At 33.9% G+C, this 22,762-nt stretch overlaps 1 protein-coding gene across 7 annotated transcripts in view; it reads right to left on the reverse strand.

Annotated features, from left to right (window-relative positions):
- The window catches only part of STXBP5 (syntaxin binding protein 5), a 106,642-nt gene that overhangs the window by 16,761 nt on the left and 67,119 nt on the right, over positions 1 to 22,762 (reverse strand). For 2 of the 7 annotated variants that reach the window (XM_071433057.1, XM_071433046.1), the window contains exons 17-23: positions 21,914 to 22,092; positions 20,008 to 20,133; positions 19,360 to 19,511; positions 12,033 to 12,098; positions 8,675 to 8,734; positions 8,526 to 8,573; positions 1,680 to 1,730 (exon numbers count right to left, since the gene is read on the reverse strand). In XM_071433057.1, the coding sequence (XP_071289158.1) occupies positions 1,680 to 1,730; positions 8,526 to 8,573; positions 8,675 to 8,734; positions 12,033 to 12,098; positions 19,360 to 19,511; positions 20,008 to 20,133; positions 21,914 to 22,092 (682 nt within the window). The remainder of the gene's footprint in view (positions 1 to 1,679; positions 1,731 to 8,525; positions 8,574 to 8,674; positions 8,735 to 12,032; positions 12,099 to 19,359; positions 19,512 to 20,007; positions 20,134 to 21,913; positions 22,093 to 22,762) is intronic. The other 5 variants (XM_071433066.1, XM_071433074.1, XM_071433083.1 and 2 more) reach the window with 5 other exon arrangements.

The following is a 22,762-nucleotide window of genomic DNA, read 5'->3' on the forward strand; positions in this document are numbered from 1 at the left end:
TGTAGAAAACACTGTAACTCTTTCAAGATTGGAAAGTGCTGAAAAAAAATTCAGCATTCACTTTTCACCAGTCTTCATTAGGAAAAAGTAACACTTCCAAGTAATTATTGCCATCAAAGAAATGTGAGTAAAACAACAGAATTACAATTGGTTGATACTTAAGTATAAATGTGTTCCAGTTTGCCAAGTATGAAATTCACCCTATACCAAAATTATTCCTAAACCATTAGTGAACATGGAACAACTGAAACATATTGAAAAGAGTCATCAAATTCTTCAGCTCTTCTGCGCCAACATGGCCACAGTCAAATTGCTCTAGTTCCAGACACTGAGCTTAGAAAGATGAGGACAACAGAAGCCACCTCAGGTTTAGATAACATAACCTAAAGGAGGAACTGAATTCTGCAAAGAAAAAAATTCTGTAAAAATGAAATTAGAGATATGATGACAGATTTCAACAGCATAAAAAATGACTAGCAAAGATAAGGAGTATGTATTATTCCTGTTTATTGTGCAAAGAACAAGAAAAAGTTAATATGGAAGCAAGGAAGTTGAATTAAATAACAGGAAATCTGTCTAATTAGACTACACAACATTGAAACTTTGTCTGATATATTTCTAAAAAACTTTTTTATTGGAGGCTCATGAATAGATCAGGTTAAATTGTCAAAATAGCTGTATCCCTGCCAGAGGATCCTTGCCAATCCTTCGATAAAGAATCCCTGAGAATTGCTTCCAACTTAACATTTCTCTGAGAGGGGCAAGCTGTAACTGTAAATCAGGGTGGTCCAAGCTCAGTTTGAGAATATCCTAGTGCCACAGACTTTTCCCCTTGTTGACAGCAGCAGCACCTGGCAAACACACAGTGCTACAGCTCCCATCTGATCCTGGCTGTCTTCTGCTGGCCTGGTGGTGGCAATTCTTCTGCAGAGAGAGGAGCAAGCTGTGGCAGGCAGAAGGCAGCTGCATTTATTACTGTAGGTCTACAGTTGTCCCCCATCATCTTTAGAGAACAAGTCATAGGAGCTGGATCTGATCTAACAGCTGGCAGTCAAAGTATTTAAAAAAACTCCAACCAACTCATTTGTACATTGTTTCAGGCAGCACAATGACCTTTAATACCACAGATCTCATAAATGAACTGATCCTTATTAAAAAAGTTACGGTGCATTTTCAAGAAAAATAAATTCTCAGACTGGTCATCCATCCAAACAGCTGTATATTGCTTTACTTTAGAGAGAGTGGTCACAAGACAATTAACATTTATAAAACTATGCCCAAGTATTTGTTGAGAGTGCCTCAATATATCCAGTTAAGATATTTAATTTTTCAATTTAGAGTGTATCAGATGGTTCTAAACAGGAAGCAGCAGTTTTCCTAATGCTGTCTGCTTATTCATGGTTTTGCTATCACAGCACTACTGATAAAGTGAGTGACAGATACCTAAAAATTATGATGAAAGTGTGATAAGCCATATACAGGAATTGCAGGCTTACCTTATGATGACAGCAATGACATTTTCTGCCTGAGAGTCCCCAAAGAGAGTGGAATTAAAATTTTATTTCTACACTTCAGATAAATGCAACATAAAGTCATGATAGCTTACATAATTCAGGCCTCTTACTTTAACATACTCACATTCAGATTTAGTAAAAATAAAATCAACTATATAAACTTACCTAAATCAGGCTTTAACTCAGTTGGCAAACTTAGCTTCCTGGACATCTTTGCTGAAAAGTGAAGTATATCTTTTTTTTAAAAAGAATAAACATAATTTTGCTGGTCCTTATTTGCTTCTTTTGCAATATTTAATACATAATTATTTATTACATTCATTGAGGTACTTTAAAGGATTTCCACTAAAGCAGAGCCTCACTTCCTCAAGTGAGTGGTACAAACTAAATCATGGAAGACAGCAAAATTCCTAAATACAGCATCATATGACTTTGCTGAGCTTGATTTCTCTTCAGGCTTCAGGCAAGACTTAATGGATTGGATAAACTTGGCTTTGGCTCAACCTCAAGTTTTAAATCCTCAGGTGAGAGGTCAGAATTGCAAGGATGTACAGTGATTCTTACAAAAAGTTAAGATCCCATCCCCTTTCTTATGCCCTACTTTCTGATCAAACCTGAGACATTTAAAATAGAAAAAAAAAAAGAACTTGAAATTATACTACAATTAATGCACATGTGTAAAAAGCTAATCACCTGAGAGAAAAATCCACAGCCTGAGAACAATGAAGACATTTCAGAGAATAATCATAAAATCAGCAGTGTACAAACACTTGCAACACATTCAAAAAAACAGAAAGATTTTGATAATACTGCTCAAGTGAAAAACAGCACTTCAAATCATCCCTGACTTAGAAATTATTTTTTAAAGGATTGGAAATCTTGCAGTCCATTTAAACTGCAGTACAATACAAGCAAATGCTGCTACAAAAACCATCACAAATAAACTAGTACACATACATACCACTTTCATCTTACTTTCATTAATTACTGGAGAAGGAATTATTTTGATATAGTTTATCTGCTAGACCAGGACTACACCCTAAATTTATTTCTCAGCCACGTGCTTCTGCTTTGATGTATCATTTTTATGATCTTGCATGGGTAATACTTCTTTTCCTAAAGTAGATACTGAGTTTAGCCTCATAATTCTAGGAGTACCTTGTAATGGATACCTCTCAAAGCAGCCTGAATTCTGCTGCTTTTCTCTGTTAAAATTGGAGTTACCTCATTCTAATTATCACTTTAACAGAAATCACTCCAATTTCTTCATACCCTGAAGAACAGCATGTGACTTAAAGTTAGTTCCACTCCTCCAAAAGTGAAATACTTCACTGTATCATCAATTATGCTCATCAATATTGCAAATTCTAGTTATCTGAGTAGTTGAACAGTTTTATTCCTGTCATACATCATACAAATTTGAGAACAAGACTCCAGAAATAATCTTTTAATTTCCTTTATGTGTCAATGTTAAAAGTATGCTTGAATTAAATTGAAATTACTTACTCTCAGGCAGAAATGCTAATCACCTATTTTAGTGCAGGCTGAAACTGAAAAGGGCAGCTTGACTACGTGTTTTGTACCCTCATCCTTGCTTTAGCACTGGCAAATACCTAACCTAACCTAATGGTGAGGTCAAAACTCATCTAAATGAGGTTTCTGCCAAGGGTTGCCTCCAAACAAGATCAACTCCTATTTCAGATCAGAGCTCAGAGACAGGAACAGAAAACTAGGGTACACAACAGCAGTAGTGATGAGGAACCTGTCTTTTTGCTGTCAGCTTGAACTTAAATCAGCTTCTGGAGAGATCATGAAATCTCATCTGGAATAGTGAATTTCAAGATGGGCATTCCTCATAACACTTGTTTTCTCTGTTGGACATTTAAATAATAAGAGCTGAGGTACTGACCAAAGCCTCAAGTATGTACACACAAAATAACTGGAGCTATTTTTGGTTTTTAACAGCTTTCACCATGTGTAAATAACCTATTTAACTAATTGAAGACCAGTACAGTCACTCTTGGCTTTTCAAATAGAAACATTTGGCACAATCTTAACAACTGGGAGAAAATTGACAAAAAAAAAAAAATCCAGAGTTAAAGATAATATAACATTTAATAGCAAGTATAGACAAATGTGTTGGATTCTGAGAGCTGATCCAGTTTTAGCTTTTTGTTCCTTAGTGAAAGGCCAGCTGTGTGAGCTAGGCTGGTAAGATCAAACAAATTTGTCAGACAATTTTCAACATACACTGAACTATGCCTCATTAATAGGACAAGAGGATACAAGATTTGTTAAAAAGGATATAATTACTGGAAATTGTGAATTACTGTGCTATGCAAAAAACCCCCAACATTTCAAAACATATGTTAATGTGTCAGAAACCTCAATAATTTAAATGTAAATGAGAAATAAGAACCTATTTCAACAGCAATGGTGCCATCTTGTGTTTAGACTAAAAACTGCCTAGACATGCAGTAAGAAAATAGGAATATTTCACCAGCTAAGCCCTTTTTGACTAACATTATTCAGTATTAAAAAAAACCCCTGCTTGCATTCACATTGGCTTAAGTTTTACAATTTTTGATAAATTCAGGTTTTTTATGCCTCAGATGAAAACCAGCAACATGCTAGATACCTTGTACAAAGCAAAATATATAAATCAGAAAAATGGAAGATACAGGATGGAGATCTACAGAGACAGCATTCAATGTCAGGCTTTTCACTTCAGCTGTAAAACAGGGCAGAAGTGATGCTGACTGCTCCTGCTGCACGTGGCTGACTTCAAGTAGTAGCTGTCATATCAGAGTTCAGTACCTCCCTTGTTGCTGCAGCATTTACAGCCCAGATAGAGACCTGGGAGCAGTTGTGCTCCTCCTGGCACATTGCTGCTCAAGGCAAGAGTGACTGTTTTGCCTGGGTTTAGTCCTACATTTAATATTTCTCTATATTAGAAAACCCAGATTAATACACAGGTGCACACACACATTCTCTCAATATATATAACTAGATATCATATTAGAGAACTGTCCAAACCCAGGGATTCTTGGAGATTTCTCAGAGGTCAGGCTTGGGAAGGTAGGTGTTAAAATATGAAAGACTGCCTTTCCATAAGATATTATGTGTCAGTATAGCAGGAACAACCTTCAATTCAATGAAGAAAACATGAAGCCTGAGAAGGCTTCTCACTAGCAAGCTGTGGCTTAGAAGCAAGTCACATTTCATTTGCAGTGGGTTATCCTGAGCTGATGTTTTAAATGTATAGCACATCAGTTTGAAAGCTATACAGTGACTTCTCCTCCATTCCTCTTATTTTAAAATAAAATTCTAAAGATTATAAAAGAGACATGTGTCTTGGAGCTTTAACAACTAATAGAAAAACTTATGAAGCCTATTTCATATAACATTTCATGAGAAATAACGAAACAGCTTAGAATTTGTTAGAGACACCAAAGCTCCCTAATTATTCTATATTTGACAACTATACAAAATGAAATATTTACATTACCAATTAACTAATGTTGAAATCTCTAAAATTCACATGAGAACAATAAAAGCATTTTATAAGAAACTGTATGAAAACGTGCTTGGATACATCAAAAATTAGATCAAATTATTAAAAACACATTGAAAGAATTGGTCTTTGACATTAGGGCAAATAAGAACTTATGAACATCCTAAAATTTGATTCAATGAAAACAGCTGTAACTGTCAATTATTACAGCAATTTTTGAAAAATTTAGGTATATGCTTAGAATGTAAGAAATGTGAGAAACCTCTGTCAGTATTAACAGCAGGGATTACAAAAGTTTGGAACTAAATCTACTCTGCTTAAGTCCGTCTACTAATACTTTTTGCAATTATTTTTAAATTTGTAAAGTGCAGGAAATAAATAAGACCAATTTTCCTAAGAATTATTTGACACAGGCTACTAGTACAGTTTAAAGGTTTTAAAATCTACCATATTTTGCAGGCACCTTTACTAAAGATTTTTCCAGAAATGGTTGTTATGTCTTAACTTCCAATACAATTTGTAGCTATAATATTTAATCAATTGTGTATCTTCATGACAAATACTTAATTAACCAAATTATGAGTAAAAAAGCTGAAGGTTTTGCTTCCACTGAAGTTGGATCCCAATGTCTTTCTATAAAAATGTCATAGCCTTAGAAAATAAGTACTTCCTACCAATTATTCTTTCTGTAAATTCATTTACATTTAGTATATTCCTTCATATTACTTCACAGCATATTGTTTATTCCTTCAAATATGTGACATTTGTAAGCGAATGGGCTGGATTCAGTAATGGCCACAGTACTTTCTAAAATTTCTAGAAATGTTTAGTTAAATCAAGTATCTCAATATCTCCACGGAAACAATTAACTATGATTTTTTCAATGTTCATCTTTGATGCAAATAAAAGGGAAACATGACCCAAAAGCAACACATTCACAACAGGTCTTTAACTTGACTTACTATCCATTCCTTAACACAGAGCATTCACAGTTGTGTATTTAGAAGAAGACAACAAACCAGACCAACTGATCAAAATGTTGGTGCATGAAGCATTTGCATATTGTTTTACAGAAATCTGTAGAAATGATGATGCTTTACATCAGTTGCAATAAATAATAAATTAACAATGGCTTCATATTTATAACTGCATGTGTGATGTTACCACCTTGCAGCCCTACCACTGAAATGAAATTTCTTCACACTTTGCTAGCAGCATTCCTTTGTTTCTTGTTCCCATTGGGCAAACACAGGCATGATATTAACAGCAACTGAAGTTACCAATGGAAATTATTTTAATTCTGTTTTGCACCACATTTAGCAGGTTGTATTTTACACATTGACAAGGAATGGAAAGACCTTGAACTGACTGCTCTGTGTGCCAGTGCAGAGAGCTATGACCACGCCACATACATCAAATACATCTAATTCATCCCCAAGAATACAGTTGATGGCAAACAATTTGTTTCATACAACACAGTGATGTTGATGAGAGTGACATACTTTACAAAACTCATTGTCCATGCACATTTGGTTGTCAATTCAGTTTAAAACAATGAAAAGCAAAACCATGCAACTATTAACACAGGAAAGGTGTTTTATTTACATGAAAGAGCTTAGAAGTAAGTTCAGAAAGAGCTAGAATAAGCATGCCAGATATAGAAAACATGGTAGCAAAACAAACGCATTAGTGCACAGCAAACCACTCAAAACTATGAAAATGCAAAATAAATAATTATCTTTGGGCTTCCAATAAACTCTTCAAATTACACAAATCACAGTATAACTTACACCCTGAAGAATGCATTGCTTATAAATAAATGTTTTTCTTTTTTTAGCTGTGAAAAACATTTCAAATACTTTCAGTTGAAAGGCTTCCAGCTGAAACAGATGTGAATGGCTCTACAGAATCCTCATTAGCATACTTTATTAATGCTCTAACATAACTCTTTGAAAATAAGTGGAAAAAAATAAAAAGAGGTCACAGTCAGTCAAATTTTCTGTATGTTTTGCACAAGACAGTGTGTCTTATGTTCAAAAGAGACAAAAGGGAAACATTACCTCAAAGGACATTGATATAACACACACAAGATTAGGCCTTGTTTTTCTCATGGTTTTCTCAACCTGAACATTAGTTTCTAGTTACTCTGAAATTCCTTTAGGGGAACATATTAATGCTCATGTAAAAGACACTAATTTCTTTCTTAATTACAGATGAATTCACACAATGTATTATTGACAGCCATTTACTTTCTTGACTGATATTCAGACTTTTGCGGCCCCAAAATTAATTTTCCCTGCCACTTCTGATGTCATTGCAAGAAGATCTCAACACAGGGCAAAAATATGCCTTTTGTACAGTACTTTCTCATTCTGTACCTCAGATTTCAAGGACTAATTTGCCATACTCCTGAATTCTGAATGATTCTTTGTCTCCCTGAATTCTGAATGATTCTTTGCCTGAAATACTGAATTATGATGGAAGAGATTAATATTTTAGGATAAAATTTAAATTGCCAAACAGAAAAACAAAAGGGAGACTTCAGGAAAAGAAATCTCTTCCTCCTTGGTCTCAAGCTATGCTTCCACACAACCTGTGAAATAGTAGCTTAGCAACTAGTTTTACTTTATAATTTCAACCTAAACTGACTGAAGAGAAAAAATGAAATTATCCTACAATGATATACTAATTTGCTAAATGAAAACAAAATGAACATTACCAAAATGATTCTGCAATCAAAGTAACCATATCCCAGTTAAGGAAGAAGAGTCCCTTTCCCAAAGCCATATCATACAGCCTCTTGCTTTCATTTATTTAATGAGCCAGTTGTCAGAAGCAGAGTTATTTCCATCCCAGCCATGAAAGGGTTCAATCTACCTGCATACAATATATCCCAAGGCAATTTTGTTGCCAAATTAAGACACAAGTCTAGAGCTGGTAGGGTATTGTGTCACTGTTGGATGCAGAAAAGTAGAGAGTTCTGGAACAGCAGTGGGGAATACTTACATATATACAAGCCAGTTCTCTTCCAAATGAATAAATGAAACCATGATAGTACCTCTTTCCTGACCACAGCCATATAAAAATCTGACCATATGGCTATGAATACAACATATCAAAAAGAAATGGCATCAGCCATACGTTTCCAAAACCAGCGCATCTTCGCAAAAGTGGAAACACGCTGTGACTTGTATAGACTGAACTCTTACTATGCATTAGAATTTCACCCATCCAGAAAAAGAGAAGTGCAACTGCAAAATCAGAGAATTTAAATCAACAATATCCTTGATTTTTTTAGATTATTGTGCCCAGTGTATTTAGTACAGAAGCAGCCCACAGAATAACCAAGTAGCGCAAAGAATGAAAAAATTAATAACAGAATGCATTGAAATTTGACTGTTATTTTGCCCTTTTTTTTTTTTTTTTTTGCTGCTGGGTTAGTGCTGCATAGAGTAAGGCACTGAATTAGAAAGAGCAGATTTTTTTCTAGTTCCTACCTATGTCATTGGTTACCATCTTGGAAAACTTTCTGCTTTTGGTCCTCACTGTAAATAATATTATAATTAAAAAAAAAAAAATCAATCTAAGTGTATCAAAAAGTGAACTAAAAAATAAGACTAAAGAAAAGAAAAGAAAAATACTGTACCCTTTTCTATAAAATTATTCATTTTTTGTTCATCATCAGAATTGTTTGGTGAACCAGAACCTACAAGTGGAGACAGAATGAAATGGATATACATTTGACATGAATGAAGGGGATATAGTTTGACACAAAAATCAATGTATATTAATACACTTAAGATATACATATATTATACAATATATGTATACATTTAATATACAAAATTATATTCAATATCTGAGTTTAACAAAGATACAAAGAAAATATCAAATACTGATATTGGTATTCTCTGCAGCTGTATTAGATATTATAAAGTACTAATTACTTTGGCATGACACAATTCTGGCATATTGGAAATAGCCACAGAAATTACAATGCAAGGTAAAACGCTGCACATTGACTTTATTTCTAGAAATAATGTCCTCATTGAACAAATGTTTATGCTAAATAATGAAATGGCTCTACTAATCATTTCTCCAGACACAGAGATTAGCCTAAGTTATGATTCACAAAACACAGCTGTAACAATAAAAACAAGTTCTATAAATCTGTTTGGTTTTGTTTTTTTTTTTCCCAGTGCAGTAAATTACTTTTGGACCACAGTTCTTGAACTACTCTGCAGACAACTCTAGGCCAGTAGTGCCAACTGGATTTTTCTGTATCCCAACCCTGAAAAACTGATCTTAGCAACAGACCACAACTTCACGCTTACCATTGTCATGAAATTAAAAGATTTCCAGGAAATTAAAACAATTTGTCTAAAAATTTTAAAATTTAATTGGATTTTATATTGTGGAAGTGTGAAAAGAGAATAGAACACAAGCATTTTAGCACTTTTGAAGACAAAAACTTGACAGTTTAAATGCTGTACAATCTTTTAGGTCAGATAAATGTTCCCAGAGTCTAAGCCTATTGCTGCTTGACATCTATAGAAAAAGCAGGAGGTAAGATTATTCCTCCTGCATTTTCACAGTATTTCTGTAGTTTGTGTTACTGAATCTGTAGGATACTCTCCTAACTTGCATAGGCAGGCAGTCTCTTTTGCAGTCCTCTCATCTATATAACCACCCACTAGAGGAATCCTAATGGAAGTTACCTTCCACTTCACTTGGACATGGAAAGGTGGATTTGAGACTTCAGTCCAAACAGTGACTGGTCTCTTTTACAGATCACATTGTAGCAATAAATGCCAATAAGGCATTCAATTGCCAATCTCATCCTCAAATTTTAGAGCAAGTAGCACGCAAACATTTTGTGTTTCTGTATTTTACTCTTAACTAGAAAACCTCTAGACTGCAAAAAGTTTCCTTAAATTTAGTCTCCATCCTTCTCAAGCTTGCCAATACTCTGCAGCAAATTTCTCAAAGAGGTCTTCTCTTACCTCTGAAAGCTAAATGCCACTTTCAAGCTTGTTTTCAGTCTTGAGTTTTTGCCCAGAAACTCAAACCAAACCTAAGGAATTACAGTTCTTCTCTCTTCCCAAACATCAACAAATTATTTCTGTCCCAGGGTGGTGCATCCAAGACTTTTTTCAAAGGAAAAGTTGACAAGTCTACCATAAGCTTAATCTAATTCACTGAGAGCAGAGGACAGAATCAAGGGAAGCAAGGCACAGTCCAACTTCGCTACTAGAAGTTTCTATTTTACAGGAGAATGCAAGAACCACATTCCCCCTCTATCTTTTGTCCATTCACTATTTTTGGTACTTTAGACATTATTTTTTTAACCTTCTTCAGCTCACACCCAGCTCAAAGAAGCAGGAGGGAGGTAGGGGAAACCAATTGTTAAATTTAGGAGTTTTCCATAAACCTTAATTTTCATCTTCGCAGTTGTCTTCCTTGCACGGTTGCAGAAATTCTGAAATTAGTTTTACTCCAACAGCCAATAACGAAAGAATCCTCTTATTTAAGCAACACAGTGTTTTAAGTGGTATAAGTTAGGAGTTGTTTGGGCTAACATTTGGGTGATTCTGGAGCAGGGGAAAAAAGGATACACTTTAAAGGTTATGATCCATTAGCTGTTCATTGCAGACATTTTATAGCAATATTCCAGAACCTAGATTTAGCCCAGACTTTTCAAGTGGGTCAAATTCAAATACCATAGTGAATTGATATCTATGCTCAACCTTGACAGACAAAGGATTTACTGCAACTGCAGCAATGCATAACAAATTGTTTACAGGCATTGGTCTCAGTGTCTCTTTATTCTCAACACCACAAAAAAAGCTTTCATTATAAACTATACTGAAGTTGATGACTTCAGCATGCCAATACTTAGCAACACAGATTTGTCATGAAATGACATCTTCAGGCAAGACTTTTAGTTAAAACTCACAGCTAGGTTTTGCTTTAATTATAAATAAATCAAATTTACTCTAAGAAAGCTAGTAAAAATGAAAATGACATTGATTGATCTAGAGGAGTGTTTGGCAGAATTTATAATGAACATCAAAAGACAATTGTCAAATCAGAAATTAAAATTCATGTTAAAAATTCTACTACTGCTACAAACACAATGTTTTGGTTTGTTATATTTTCAATTTGGCTTTAAAAGATACAGGCTACAATAGAAAATGAACCTATATTAGACTCCCATCTTAATTAGCATTTTACACTACATACTACTTTATGCACTTCATTTAAATCTGCAGTTGAGTCCTTTAACCTTGAGTAGTTTTGAATGAAACAAATGATGTTTTTAAAAGTTCTCAGAGCAATAAAGACAAGTGACAATTTTTAGGTACTACAAAAACTATTCACTCTATAGTGAATGCATGCATTATTAAGTATTTACATGGTTATAGCCTCAACTAGCCAATATAAAAATAATAAATCTTGAAGGTTTCATTTAAAATATTCACATACAGCAGTGGCAACTGGAAAACTGAAAAAAAAAAAAAAAGGGTGCAGGAGGAGGAGTATTAAGTAGGGAGATCTTATTTTCTTAGCCTGCTGGTTTCTGAAGACCTCTGATTCCACAGAAAAATAGTAATTTGCCACTTATGAGGAAGCAGAAGTAAACTTGCTCAGAAATAATCTCTACCACTTTTGAGGAATACGAAACACAACCATACGAATTATTACAGGAATTTGTGCATCTCTTGTCAATGCTTCAAAATTCCATTGTGCAGTATGTTCCCTGAGGCATAAATATTTCAGCTTATTCTCTCTTCAATCATCTTTATAACATACTCCTATTGCATCTCTTAAGTCAGCTTTGTTTTAAAAATGCAGTTGTGCAAGATGGCAAAATTTATGACAGTTCCAAAAGTTTATGAGAGGACAACAGGCTTTATATAATTACTTAACTAGTAAGTGTTAACTTAATGAATGCCATCTTCTGGGAAAATAAGAAGCTGAAGATCAGGGAAAGTTATGATTACCTGACGTGGGTGACTTGCAGCGGTCCTCTGGCACCACCGTACCTTCATTTATATCACAAAGACCTGCTGAAACACAAAACCAGTGTATTATAAATACAGCTCCCATTTTATTTTTACTTCCACCGCAGTCAGGAACTTCATTTCTTATTAGAGACAAACAAGCCAGCTGTGATAGAATTTCTGTTACTACTCTTTTTGACATTACCCACAGTAACTGTAGAGTCACTTCTTCTTACTAAAGTTTTCTTTGCAAAATATACTCTCTCAATAAATTTTAGTGAAAACCATTATATTTTCAGCTAGACAGACTTATCAGAAGAGTTAATTATTTACATGTTACAGGAATATATTAAGAATAAACATAATTTGTTTTGAAAAAAATCCATCATATTAAAATATGCATCATATTAAAAATGTAATTGCAAAAGAAAATCATATAAAAGAGGGTCCTGAAGATTGCAAACATGATGTGTGAAATTACAGTGCCTTTTTCAAACTAATTTTCCACTGTTACACTGATATGCCTTGTATTTGCCAATTTGTATTGCCAAGTTAATTTTCCAGAAAAACTCCTTATTGGTGTCACTTAAAGAACTCAGGTGTTAGGGTGTTGATAGGTGTTCTCCCTTGCATGGAAGAATTTCACTAAATTTCTTACAGCATCAAATCTGATCAATTTGAATAACTGCAGTATGTTAACATCTGAAAGCTAATTCCTTTCATTCCACTGAAGGAAATAAAACCTAGTCATACACAATCAGATGCAAAAGATGGAAGCTGCCTCAAAATAGTCCTAAATATTATTCCATTGCATAAATTAAAAGTATACAAGAAATTTTCTATTTTTTTTTGACAAGAAATTGCTGTCAAGACTGCCCAAAATTAAGAGAAGTGCATTTTGTTGGTATCTTAAAGTTAGTAATGCATCTTCAGGTTTATATCAAGAAGCTCTCCTACAGAAATTTCATTATGTGATACTAAGGCAAACAAGCATGTAATACTGAATAGTAATAGCTAAGAAATATTTGCTAAAATTACAGAGTTTTGCATGCACACAAATATTCCAATGCTCAGAAAGTCTGAGTGTTAATGGTAATGGCTAAGGCAAGAAAGGAATCATGTGGAAAGCCTGTCTATACAACTGCACACTACATATTCACAAACGCATCTGTACATATCTGTTAACAAACAAAAATACAAAAGCTCTACTCCATCAAAGTTTTAAAATTTCCAAACACTTAATCAGAAGTTAATAGTTTAAAGGGAAAAAGGTTCTCCTGAAATGAAATATCAATATGGAACACATTGAACGTATGTTACATTAACAGTTCCATTTATCCAAAATAGTCTTTTTTAAGATTACTAAGAGCATGTATAGCTTAAACTCCAAAACTCAATGACTAGAATTGTCAAATGACCTTAAGGCTTTGTTAATCCTACATTTAACAGTCCTGGAACCAATTTAAATTCTAAAATGTCAAATGAAATTCCACGTGGAAGCTATCTATTTCCACTACACAGGAGAAAGAAAGAGCAATTTATTTAGTCATCTGTCAGTAAATCAATGAACACTATGGGATAATCAGAACATTACACCAGAGTTTTAAACAGGCACAGGAGACTAAATGTTTTGAACTGGACAGGATTGTGTAAAAAGATTTTTGAAAAATCCTGAAGTTGCTTTCACCACAAGCAAAATAAGTTTTAGATGATAGCTGTGCTGGGAGGATAAGTCCATATTGTGCTCTTAGAAGTAATTGCACCCTCAGGAGCCAAACCAAACAAATTCATACATGCAGTTCAGGAACACAATTTCCTACTTTCCAAAAAAGATTAACTCTTTACCTTCAAAGGAAGAGTTTAACTTCTTGTACAAGTTTTTCTATGAAAATTCATTAATTGACAGCAATAGTCTTTAGCCAAGAATGAAGATACCTGCACACTTGAATTCTTTGTAGGAACTCTCAAGGCTATAATTTGATTAATATACATCTTAATTAATAATAAGAATAAGTGTGCATTGTGGTAATCATTATGGCATGTAAATCTTGGATATCTGTTCATAGCCATTACTGCTATTACTTAGGAGAGAAAAGGAACAGGAATAGATGAAAAGTCATTTTAGCTATGATTGTATTGGTAATTAAACCAAACAGAATATAACAAGAATGATCTGAGTTTGTGAACTAGGAGGGTCTGCCTATGACCAAGCTGAGGAAACCTGCAAGATAATCTCTTGCTATTCATCTTGAAACCCCAGGTATCCTGACAGAAGCACTGGGAGCAAGGCAGCACTCCTGGAAAAATTCATTGGTTTCAGGTTTATAGTATCCATGCAAATTGCTATGAATTACAAAAGAAAATTGATCCAAGAGTTTCTGTTTCAGAAATACAAACTGTATCTTTTTATAATACCGATATATGTACAAGTGACCTTCTAATAAGCTTTTCGTTTACCTACGCAAACTCCAGAAGCAAGAAATTGGAAACTCTCCAAATTACCAAAAATTAAATAATGTCATTGAAGACATCATTACCATGCTGCATTAAAAACTCCACAGAATTACAGCTAAAATTAACTCATATATAAAGCTTCATGAGAATTAGTCAGTTTTTTGCACCGGTTTTAAGCAGACATATCTCAGAAGAACCTACAACTTGACTGAAAACAGTGCAATTAAAAATTACAACTAAAACTAACTTGATATGATGCAAAAGTTAGAATTAAAAACAACCTGAAAAACGGGGTCCAAAAAACCCCCCCAGCTCAACAATAAAACTTTCTGATACAGTTTTGGCCTTGGCTGATGTAAGCCACAGCTGATATTGGTCTCACAACATTTAAGTTAAAAATTCAAATATTTCATGAGGGAGGATGGAAAAAGAACATGACCAAGCAACTCAAGAAGAGTTCCAGGCATGTATTTTCTTCCAGTTTTCTCCACCCCACTTTTTGAATCACTCATAGATTATTGCCAAAAAACTTTTTGATATAAAATAAAAATTTTAAAAAGTCATATGCATGTAAGACCTGTTTCATTTTTGTCAGAAACCTAAACTGCCTCTGGTAGAACTAAGAAATCCTAACTTTTAAGGAGTTGTACTAAATTGCACTAAACAAAGAGTCACATAAAATCTTGTAACTCTCACCAACAGTAATTTGCAAAAAAAGAGTTATGATTCATGTTCTCTGTGAACTTATGGAACTATGCAGGAAAAAATAATAGCTATATAAGTTTTGGTGTTTCATCATGAAATTATGACCTTATTTAATGATTGATTTAATGACTCCTGTCTTATTTAGCAAAGAGTACATCAAGCAAAGGCCGCCTAACAGTATAAGCTCCATGATGTATAGTTTTCATCACACTATAAACTTTTACTTACACATTTCATGTCTTTGGGCACATGGCCAAAGCTGATTTTCTATACCCTCCCCCCTCACTCTTAGACTCTGAAGGCAAACTTTGATTTTGTTTTTAACCTTGACAAGCAACTGATGACACTGTCTGGCAGGCCTTAACAAAACACATATACTGCATGCTTCACAAACTATAAATTGCCACCCAAAACATGTGAGTAGTATACCTGGTACGAATCACTGATAAATTCCAAAACACGATCCCAACTGGGAGCTTGTGTCTGTAGAGCTAGCCTGAAATGACATTTTACAGTCTAGCTAGTGTAGAGAGCCTTGTCTCTAAATAGATGCTGCTTTAAGACGGGAATCTGAATTTCTTTTCTGAGTAGAAAAAATAAGATGACAGAGAAATACATCATATTCTTGCAACACAAGAGAAGGGAAAAAAAATCTCGCATTTCCATTCATATTTTAGAAGATATGCAACTCTTACTCTATAAAATTTTTTAAAAGACGCCTTTGTAAATTTTTAATTGTTTTATTAAGGACATACCATTTACTAAATTTTAAGTATGTTGGCAGATACTGATAATCTATTGAATTGACATTTTATGCTGAAACATACAAAATATCCGGGTTTTTATGAGGAAGGATCAATCCTTCCTGTGATTTCTGGGCTTGGTTGAATGTACAATAGCAATATCATGCTCTGTTACAGGCTGTCTGAATGCGTATGTAAACTAGTATGATTTTTTTTCCTTAAATACCTGTTGTTGTCTCAAAGAATAGGAATTTTCTAAACCAATGACATTAATATGAAAATACTAAAAAATACTTTTTCTAGGAAGATTTAAATATCAAGTACTAGTAGTCCTTGAAGATTATTAGTTGTATAGCCATTGAAAATATCTTATTCATAGATAAAAATAATTTTGAAGTATTAAAATAGAAATGTTTCCAAGATAGAGATTCAATGAAGGCACATCTTTCAAAGTAAAAAACAAGGAAGCATAAGATCCTTGCATTTTTGAAAACACTAAATGCAAATAGTGAATGTCCAAGAAAGTGAGAATGCAAAATCTGACTATCTCATATAGTTCCAATCCTATAAATAAATCAGAGGGTAGTACTTAGATGTAACAGACTCATTATTTGTGGAAAATTGTTGAAGCAATTATTGAAGTCTGGGCAACACATACACTGAAAGAACTACAAATAATGAAAAACGTTAAATGATAACTAAAGAAATTATTTTCAGTTTTTAAACCACTGTAGCTCCAGTTAACTGAGATACTGTCAGAATGGTAAACAGAAAGAGAATTACATGGTTATGAAATTAACTCTCAGGTACAAAACTTGTTTAAACTTATTCCGAAATAAAATAGTCCATGTAAATACAGCTTTACAATATTAACTAGTTTTGGGATTTCTACCCATCTTGTTCTTTTTTTCAAAACAATAATCAATCAGTGCCAGATCCTGGTTTTCAGTTCTGTATGATCTTAAGGTGGAGGCATTTCTTTTATGCCTAGCTCCCTTTCTGCCACAGCAGTAGAAGAGGAAAGACTAGAGAGAAAGCAGTATTTGGCAATTGAGACTATCCTCTGAGATGTATTTCTTTTTTCTTGTTGGAAGAAAAGAAATGGCAGAACTAAGACTTGGACCATAATTTCAAGTTTGTTTTGCAGTTTTGTTTGTTTGTTGTTTTATTTTTTTAACTCCATTTTTACAGTAGCCTAATCTGCTCTACTTCATTAAAAAAAGGGCTGAGATTACCTACCTCTGCCTGGGGGCCGGAGAAAACTGGCATCCTAAGAAAAGGCGCAATTCTATGCTTTTAAAAAATAAGCTTTACATTCTCCAGATCCTTGGATGCTGTGAATGATGTCCTAAGTCAGACTCTCTTGGGTAATTCATGTTCTGATCGCTTACCTTCCTCACACAGATACCTGAACTTCAAAACTGCTTGGAAACTGAACAGGGCTGTTCACAAACACCTCTTAAACCCTATAAACAACATTTTTGTAGAAGTAAATTTTCACTTTTAGAAGAAGAATCTCTCTGTAATCACAATGTTTATTCTTATCATTGCTACTAATACTCTAACTCTAGACTTAAGTTTTTCTTCCAGAAAGGGAACCATGCAAGGAAAGTTTCTAGTAAAATAACACTAAATTTTTGAGTAAGATCTTAGCACTATAAACATCAGCAAACTCTGAGATAGGATCTCCTTTTGATTTTGAGATTTATTTATTTAAAAACCCAAAATACAGAGACTATTATGGTTGCTTTATTCCTTTAAATTTCTTTTAAAGATATCACAAATGAGCAATACAATGGATGCAGGATGCGTTGAAATCAGTTTCTATAAGTAAAAGTTAAAAAGAACTAAAGAAAATAATTATGGTGAGTGAACCAAACAAAAAAAATCAAGTTCAGATGTTCAAAAAATATTTGAATGCCATGAGATGACTTACTTATATAAGAGGTGCGAAGCTTTTTCACAGACTCTGAATATAAGTTAGAAAGGCCGCACATGCAAGAAGCCACAGTCAGCATACCTTCATGAAGCAATGAGAAAAGGAAAGACGGAGACACTAACAGTACATTTGAGACAGAAAAGCCAGCTAAGTAACTCCTACAATCAGGTTATTAAAATGCCATTGCCATGCAGATTGTTAGTATCAGAAGTTAAGATGAAAAAATATGACTTCATATAACAGCTATATTAATGAGCAAAAAGGGCTTTCATCATGAACATCTTAGAGACACAGTTGAAACACAGAGTTATGTGAATCCAATTTATTGGATCAAAATAACAACAGTTAGGAAAACAAAAGCAAGTGAAGTTTAAAGCTCCAAAAGGCAGTTTATAATCTATATGCATGAGGCAGAATTTAAGCCCTTTACTCCCAGGACAAATTAACACAGTCAAACAGTAAAGCTATTTCTTTCTCTCACAGTTTATATCACACAAGAAAATATTATATCTGACAGAATACTGACTGTGTATGCTCTGCTCTGTATGAATGATTTTTACATCCAATTGCTCAGTTGAAATAAGCTGACTGATGTTAATTGGATCTTTTTCAAACCATTCATTTACTAAAATACCTCCTAGAACATCAATTTGAATAAAATATTACCTGAAGAACTTACAAGGACTTTACTCTGGATCTCTTAAAGAAATTAACAGTCAATCATGAGGAAGGGTTTTTTTGAACAGCTTATTATTATGTCTTGGGTTTTCTGAAAGAACTTAGGAGTATCCATGACACATCAGGGAGAAGAAAATTCTAAAATACTAAATTTTCCTTTTGGTTACAAAAAGCTTTGCATTTTGATTGAAAAGTCACTTTCCATTTTACCTGAAAAGGAACATTCTTCAGCATATTTTGAAATCAAAGTCCTTTTTTTCTATTTCAAAGAGATTTATTTTATCAGTTTGTGTGTAGAAGTTTATTTTGGTCATTTCAATCAAAGGTTTCCTCTCAAGCATAACATAACAGTATTAACAACATAACATGATTTAGCTCATCAGGGACATTTGTAGTCAAATTTTAAAATAGGAGCCAAAAGATCCCAGCAAACACTCAGGCTATCTGCAAATATTAATGGATTTATACAAACATGTAATATGGGTACTAGCTTTATCAGAAACATCAGGAGACTTCCTAATGCTGTGTAAATTCTTGTAAACTGCATAAATCCATTGTAAATTTATATTTTTTCTTAAAATACCCATTACCCTGAAAAATAAGTAATGGTATGAAGCATCAGTAGATTTCACTAAGCAACAATTTTTAAGGAAAGATGAAATAACAAAGCTGCAACAGTGACATTAGCAACAGATCAAGAAGAAAGAAAACCACAGCAAAGAAAGTGTGCATTCTTTGAATACAAACAAAGACTAGATGACCAACTGTGCCTTTCTTCTGAGCTTACAATATGTTTTGGGTTACCCACCTCCAGATGGTTGCCGAGTTTTTCGGGGAGATCGTGGCTCCCTGCGGTAGGGATCATTGGAGCCATACAGTTCAATAGTGCCTAGATTCAAGAGCACTGTCTTCTGGAGGTAATCAACCATGGCAATACCATTACAGTTTCCAAAAACTACTCTGGAAAAAGAGAAGTTAAAGGAAATACAATGCTAATTAAATGTTGGTAATGTTTCACCCAGATATTTTTTGCAGTTCAGCATTTAACACTTCCTAAATTTTTGGAATTATCCTAGATTGCACCTATTTATAAATTTTTATTGTAAAGTGCAGTATTTATTAATTGTTCTCTTGTAAAAACATGGTGCCAAGTAGAACAGATCACTGTCAGTGTCCTTGCCAACCTAAGGCTCTGACACAGAGCCTTGAGTGACACTTACTCTTGGCTGTACAGTGCCAGGTGAGGAAGAATGATGCTGATTTGCCTCTGCTGTTAGCATCATCAGTATGTGCCATGACCCAAAAGGAATTCTCTCAGAAGCACAAGAAACTGATTACCTGTGTGTTGCTGTGCAGCTCATGTGAACACACATAGAGACTCAATTTTAATGGATAGTTTCAAACTATCCATTAAATAGTGATGGAATAATGAAAGAACTGTGTAGAATATACTTACAGGCCATATGCTGAGTTGATGGCTAAGCTGGTTATCTGTTGAGGAGGTTCTCCACTCACCCACACCAGCTGAATAACGAGCTCGATTTGGTAGCCTGGAGACTGCTTGAGAGGAGAATTTTTGACTCTGCAAAGTAAACAAAACATGGCGTCCCCAGTGTCTAAATTTTTTCCTTATGGGATCAGAGTTCATTAAATTCTACACCATGCTGGACTTTAAAATGTTGGAAAATGGTAAAAACTATTATCAAAAGCAAACAAAAGCAACCAGAAGAAAAACCCACAGTGAAACTAGGAATTCACTTCTTTTGATTCACTACCTAATTGAAAATTAATTGAACAATGATCACATATTTTTAATTTTTTCCAACCTCAGAACAAGGCATAATAGTTCTATTATGCTGTATTTCCTCTAAGAGATAAAGGTACTCAGTCAGTGTCTAAAAAAGAAGGTGTTACACATTTTTTCAGAGTTTCCAAAAGAACTCTGATTTAGAGAACAGAAGGGGGTGAGAGGTGTATGTGGAATAAGCACAAAGAAAGGGAAACAGAAGCACAATGTATTGAGATAAATGCAAATAAAAAGCTTACGATATGGCAAAACCAAAATGAAAACAAGGAAATTATTGTAATGGTAGACCAATTGTATGCAATGAACCTGAGACTGGGGGAATTGAAACTCCTGTAAGGATTTTGTTTGCATGCTGACAAATTTACACAGAAAAGATTAGATCTTGCATTTTTTTACACGAAAAAAAATATGTAGAACAAGCTCTTGTCTCCTCAATTCCACTTATTTTACTCATTTATTCTCACTAATGGATATTTGAAATTGGTATTTGAAAAATTATTTGAAAATATTTTACATAAGTTTAGAATTTTCCAATTTTTCTGCTTAGGTGAGTTTCCTTCAGAAATACACCTCTCCAACTTAGTACAATCAATACAATTTGAAAACTCTTACCCAAATAAATCAACTCTATCAGAACTGTTTTCTGGATGGATACACTCAAAAAAATTAAAATCCAAGTTGGGATCTTAAACTTTAGAAAAGAAAGTATATACTTAATTTATATCTCTAGATATACATTACATATTTCTTACATTCTGTTAGAAAAAGTCATGGCTCATAAGTCACACAAGGCACTCTTGTAGGAGAGTAAAAAAAGACTTTTAAAAATCTATTTTCTCTAAATGGGTAAAAGCTCACACAAAGAAGCTTGCAGAAAAAGCTCACAATTTAAAAAGATCAAAAAACTTGTCAAAGACCTACAGTGAGAGCACTATTAGGCATCATGCAAAGTGAAGATCCATGAAAAAGGAACATTTAATTAATTCTGTTTCCAAAACACAAAGTTGTTCCCTTGCAAGACTTTCAAAAAATAAATATATTTATAAGCCTAAAGAGTTAGCACTTAGCCAGCTATCTGTAAGAATTTTCACTTCTGATTTGCTTCTAAAGATTAAGGCTCTGCAAAACTAACAGAAGAAGCATATTCAGACATACTTGGTCTAAAATTAAGGAGAGTCACAAAACATCAGCTTTCCTATTCATTTCAAGGACAATAAGATATCCAAGTGACTGAACTGCTGCTATTAAAAACTGTTTGCTCTAAGGCATGATCATCTATAATCATACTAACATCTATGCCAAATTTTCCTAAAATCAGGTAAACCAAAAAATATGGACTTTTTTCTTAAGTCAGCCTAAAAAGTAAAAAAAAAATTGAGATTGCAATATTTATTTCTTAAAGCAGAGCTCAAATTATAGATACTTGGAAAACTCTGCTTTAATAAAATATTTTCACCAGCAATGACATATCTATAACGATATCACAGTACACATACTCTGACATATTCTTGCAATGTTTCAGACTCATTTGAAAGTTGTAATAGAATAAACTTACTTTAAACATGGGACATTATCACGAAGTCCATCAGATGAACTGCTACTAGTAGATGGATGAGACTGGGGAACAATGGATTGGGGATTGGAACCTGTGCCTGGAGTTGGTACAGGTGGCACCTGGTCACCGTCTGGAGTTTCAACATCATTTATTTCATATAGGAGACGTACTTCCAGCATCTGTTAATTAAAGGAAAGAAAAACATCTGTAAAGTACTGCCTTTCAAAACACTGAATATGAAATAAATGAAGTGCAACTGAAGGTAGTAGTGATAAAAGTGACATCCAGAACTTTTCCATCTTTTGAAAGATAACCATCTAATAGACAGTGTAACAAAGACACATGTAGTATTCAGAAATACAGAGTCATACTATTACAGACTGAATATCTGAAGATTGCTAGAACTTGAATGTCTGATGTATTTCCCAGTTTTTAAAAGTTTGCTTCTTAATAGCAAAAGAAATTAAATACTGGGCCCATTCAATTATCATTCTGCTGACTACATATTTAGTTATGAAGGTGACTTGGTTTATGTACTTCAGGAATGGTAAAACAGAGCTAAAGCCACACAGACTGCTAAATTTTTACTGATGTAATACTGTACACATAGTGACTTAGTTCAGTGTTTGATGTGTTGAACTGGATCATACATTTTAAAGAACTGTAAATTCATCATGACTTTAGATTTCCTTCTCCAGCGTCTGTAACAACATCAGAATTAACTGCAGTGCAGTGTAAAGGAAGTTTTCAACTGTTTTATCATCTGCAAAATAGAACTCAACTCATAAACTACAGAACTATATAGTATTTTTTAAAATGTCAAAGAGTACTCTAGATTAACTCGATTTG

The sequence above is a fragment of the Agelaius tricolor genome, unplaced genomic scaffold (genome assembly GCF_023055355.1).
Source record: "Agelaius tricolor isolate 1412-34295 unplaced genomic scaffold, bAgeTri1.0.p SCAF_1, whole genome shotgun sequence".
Lineage (NCBI taxonomy): Eukaryota > Metazoa > Chordata > Aves > Passeriformes > Icteridae > Agelaius > Agelaius tricolor.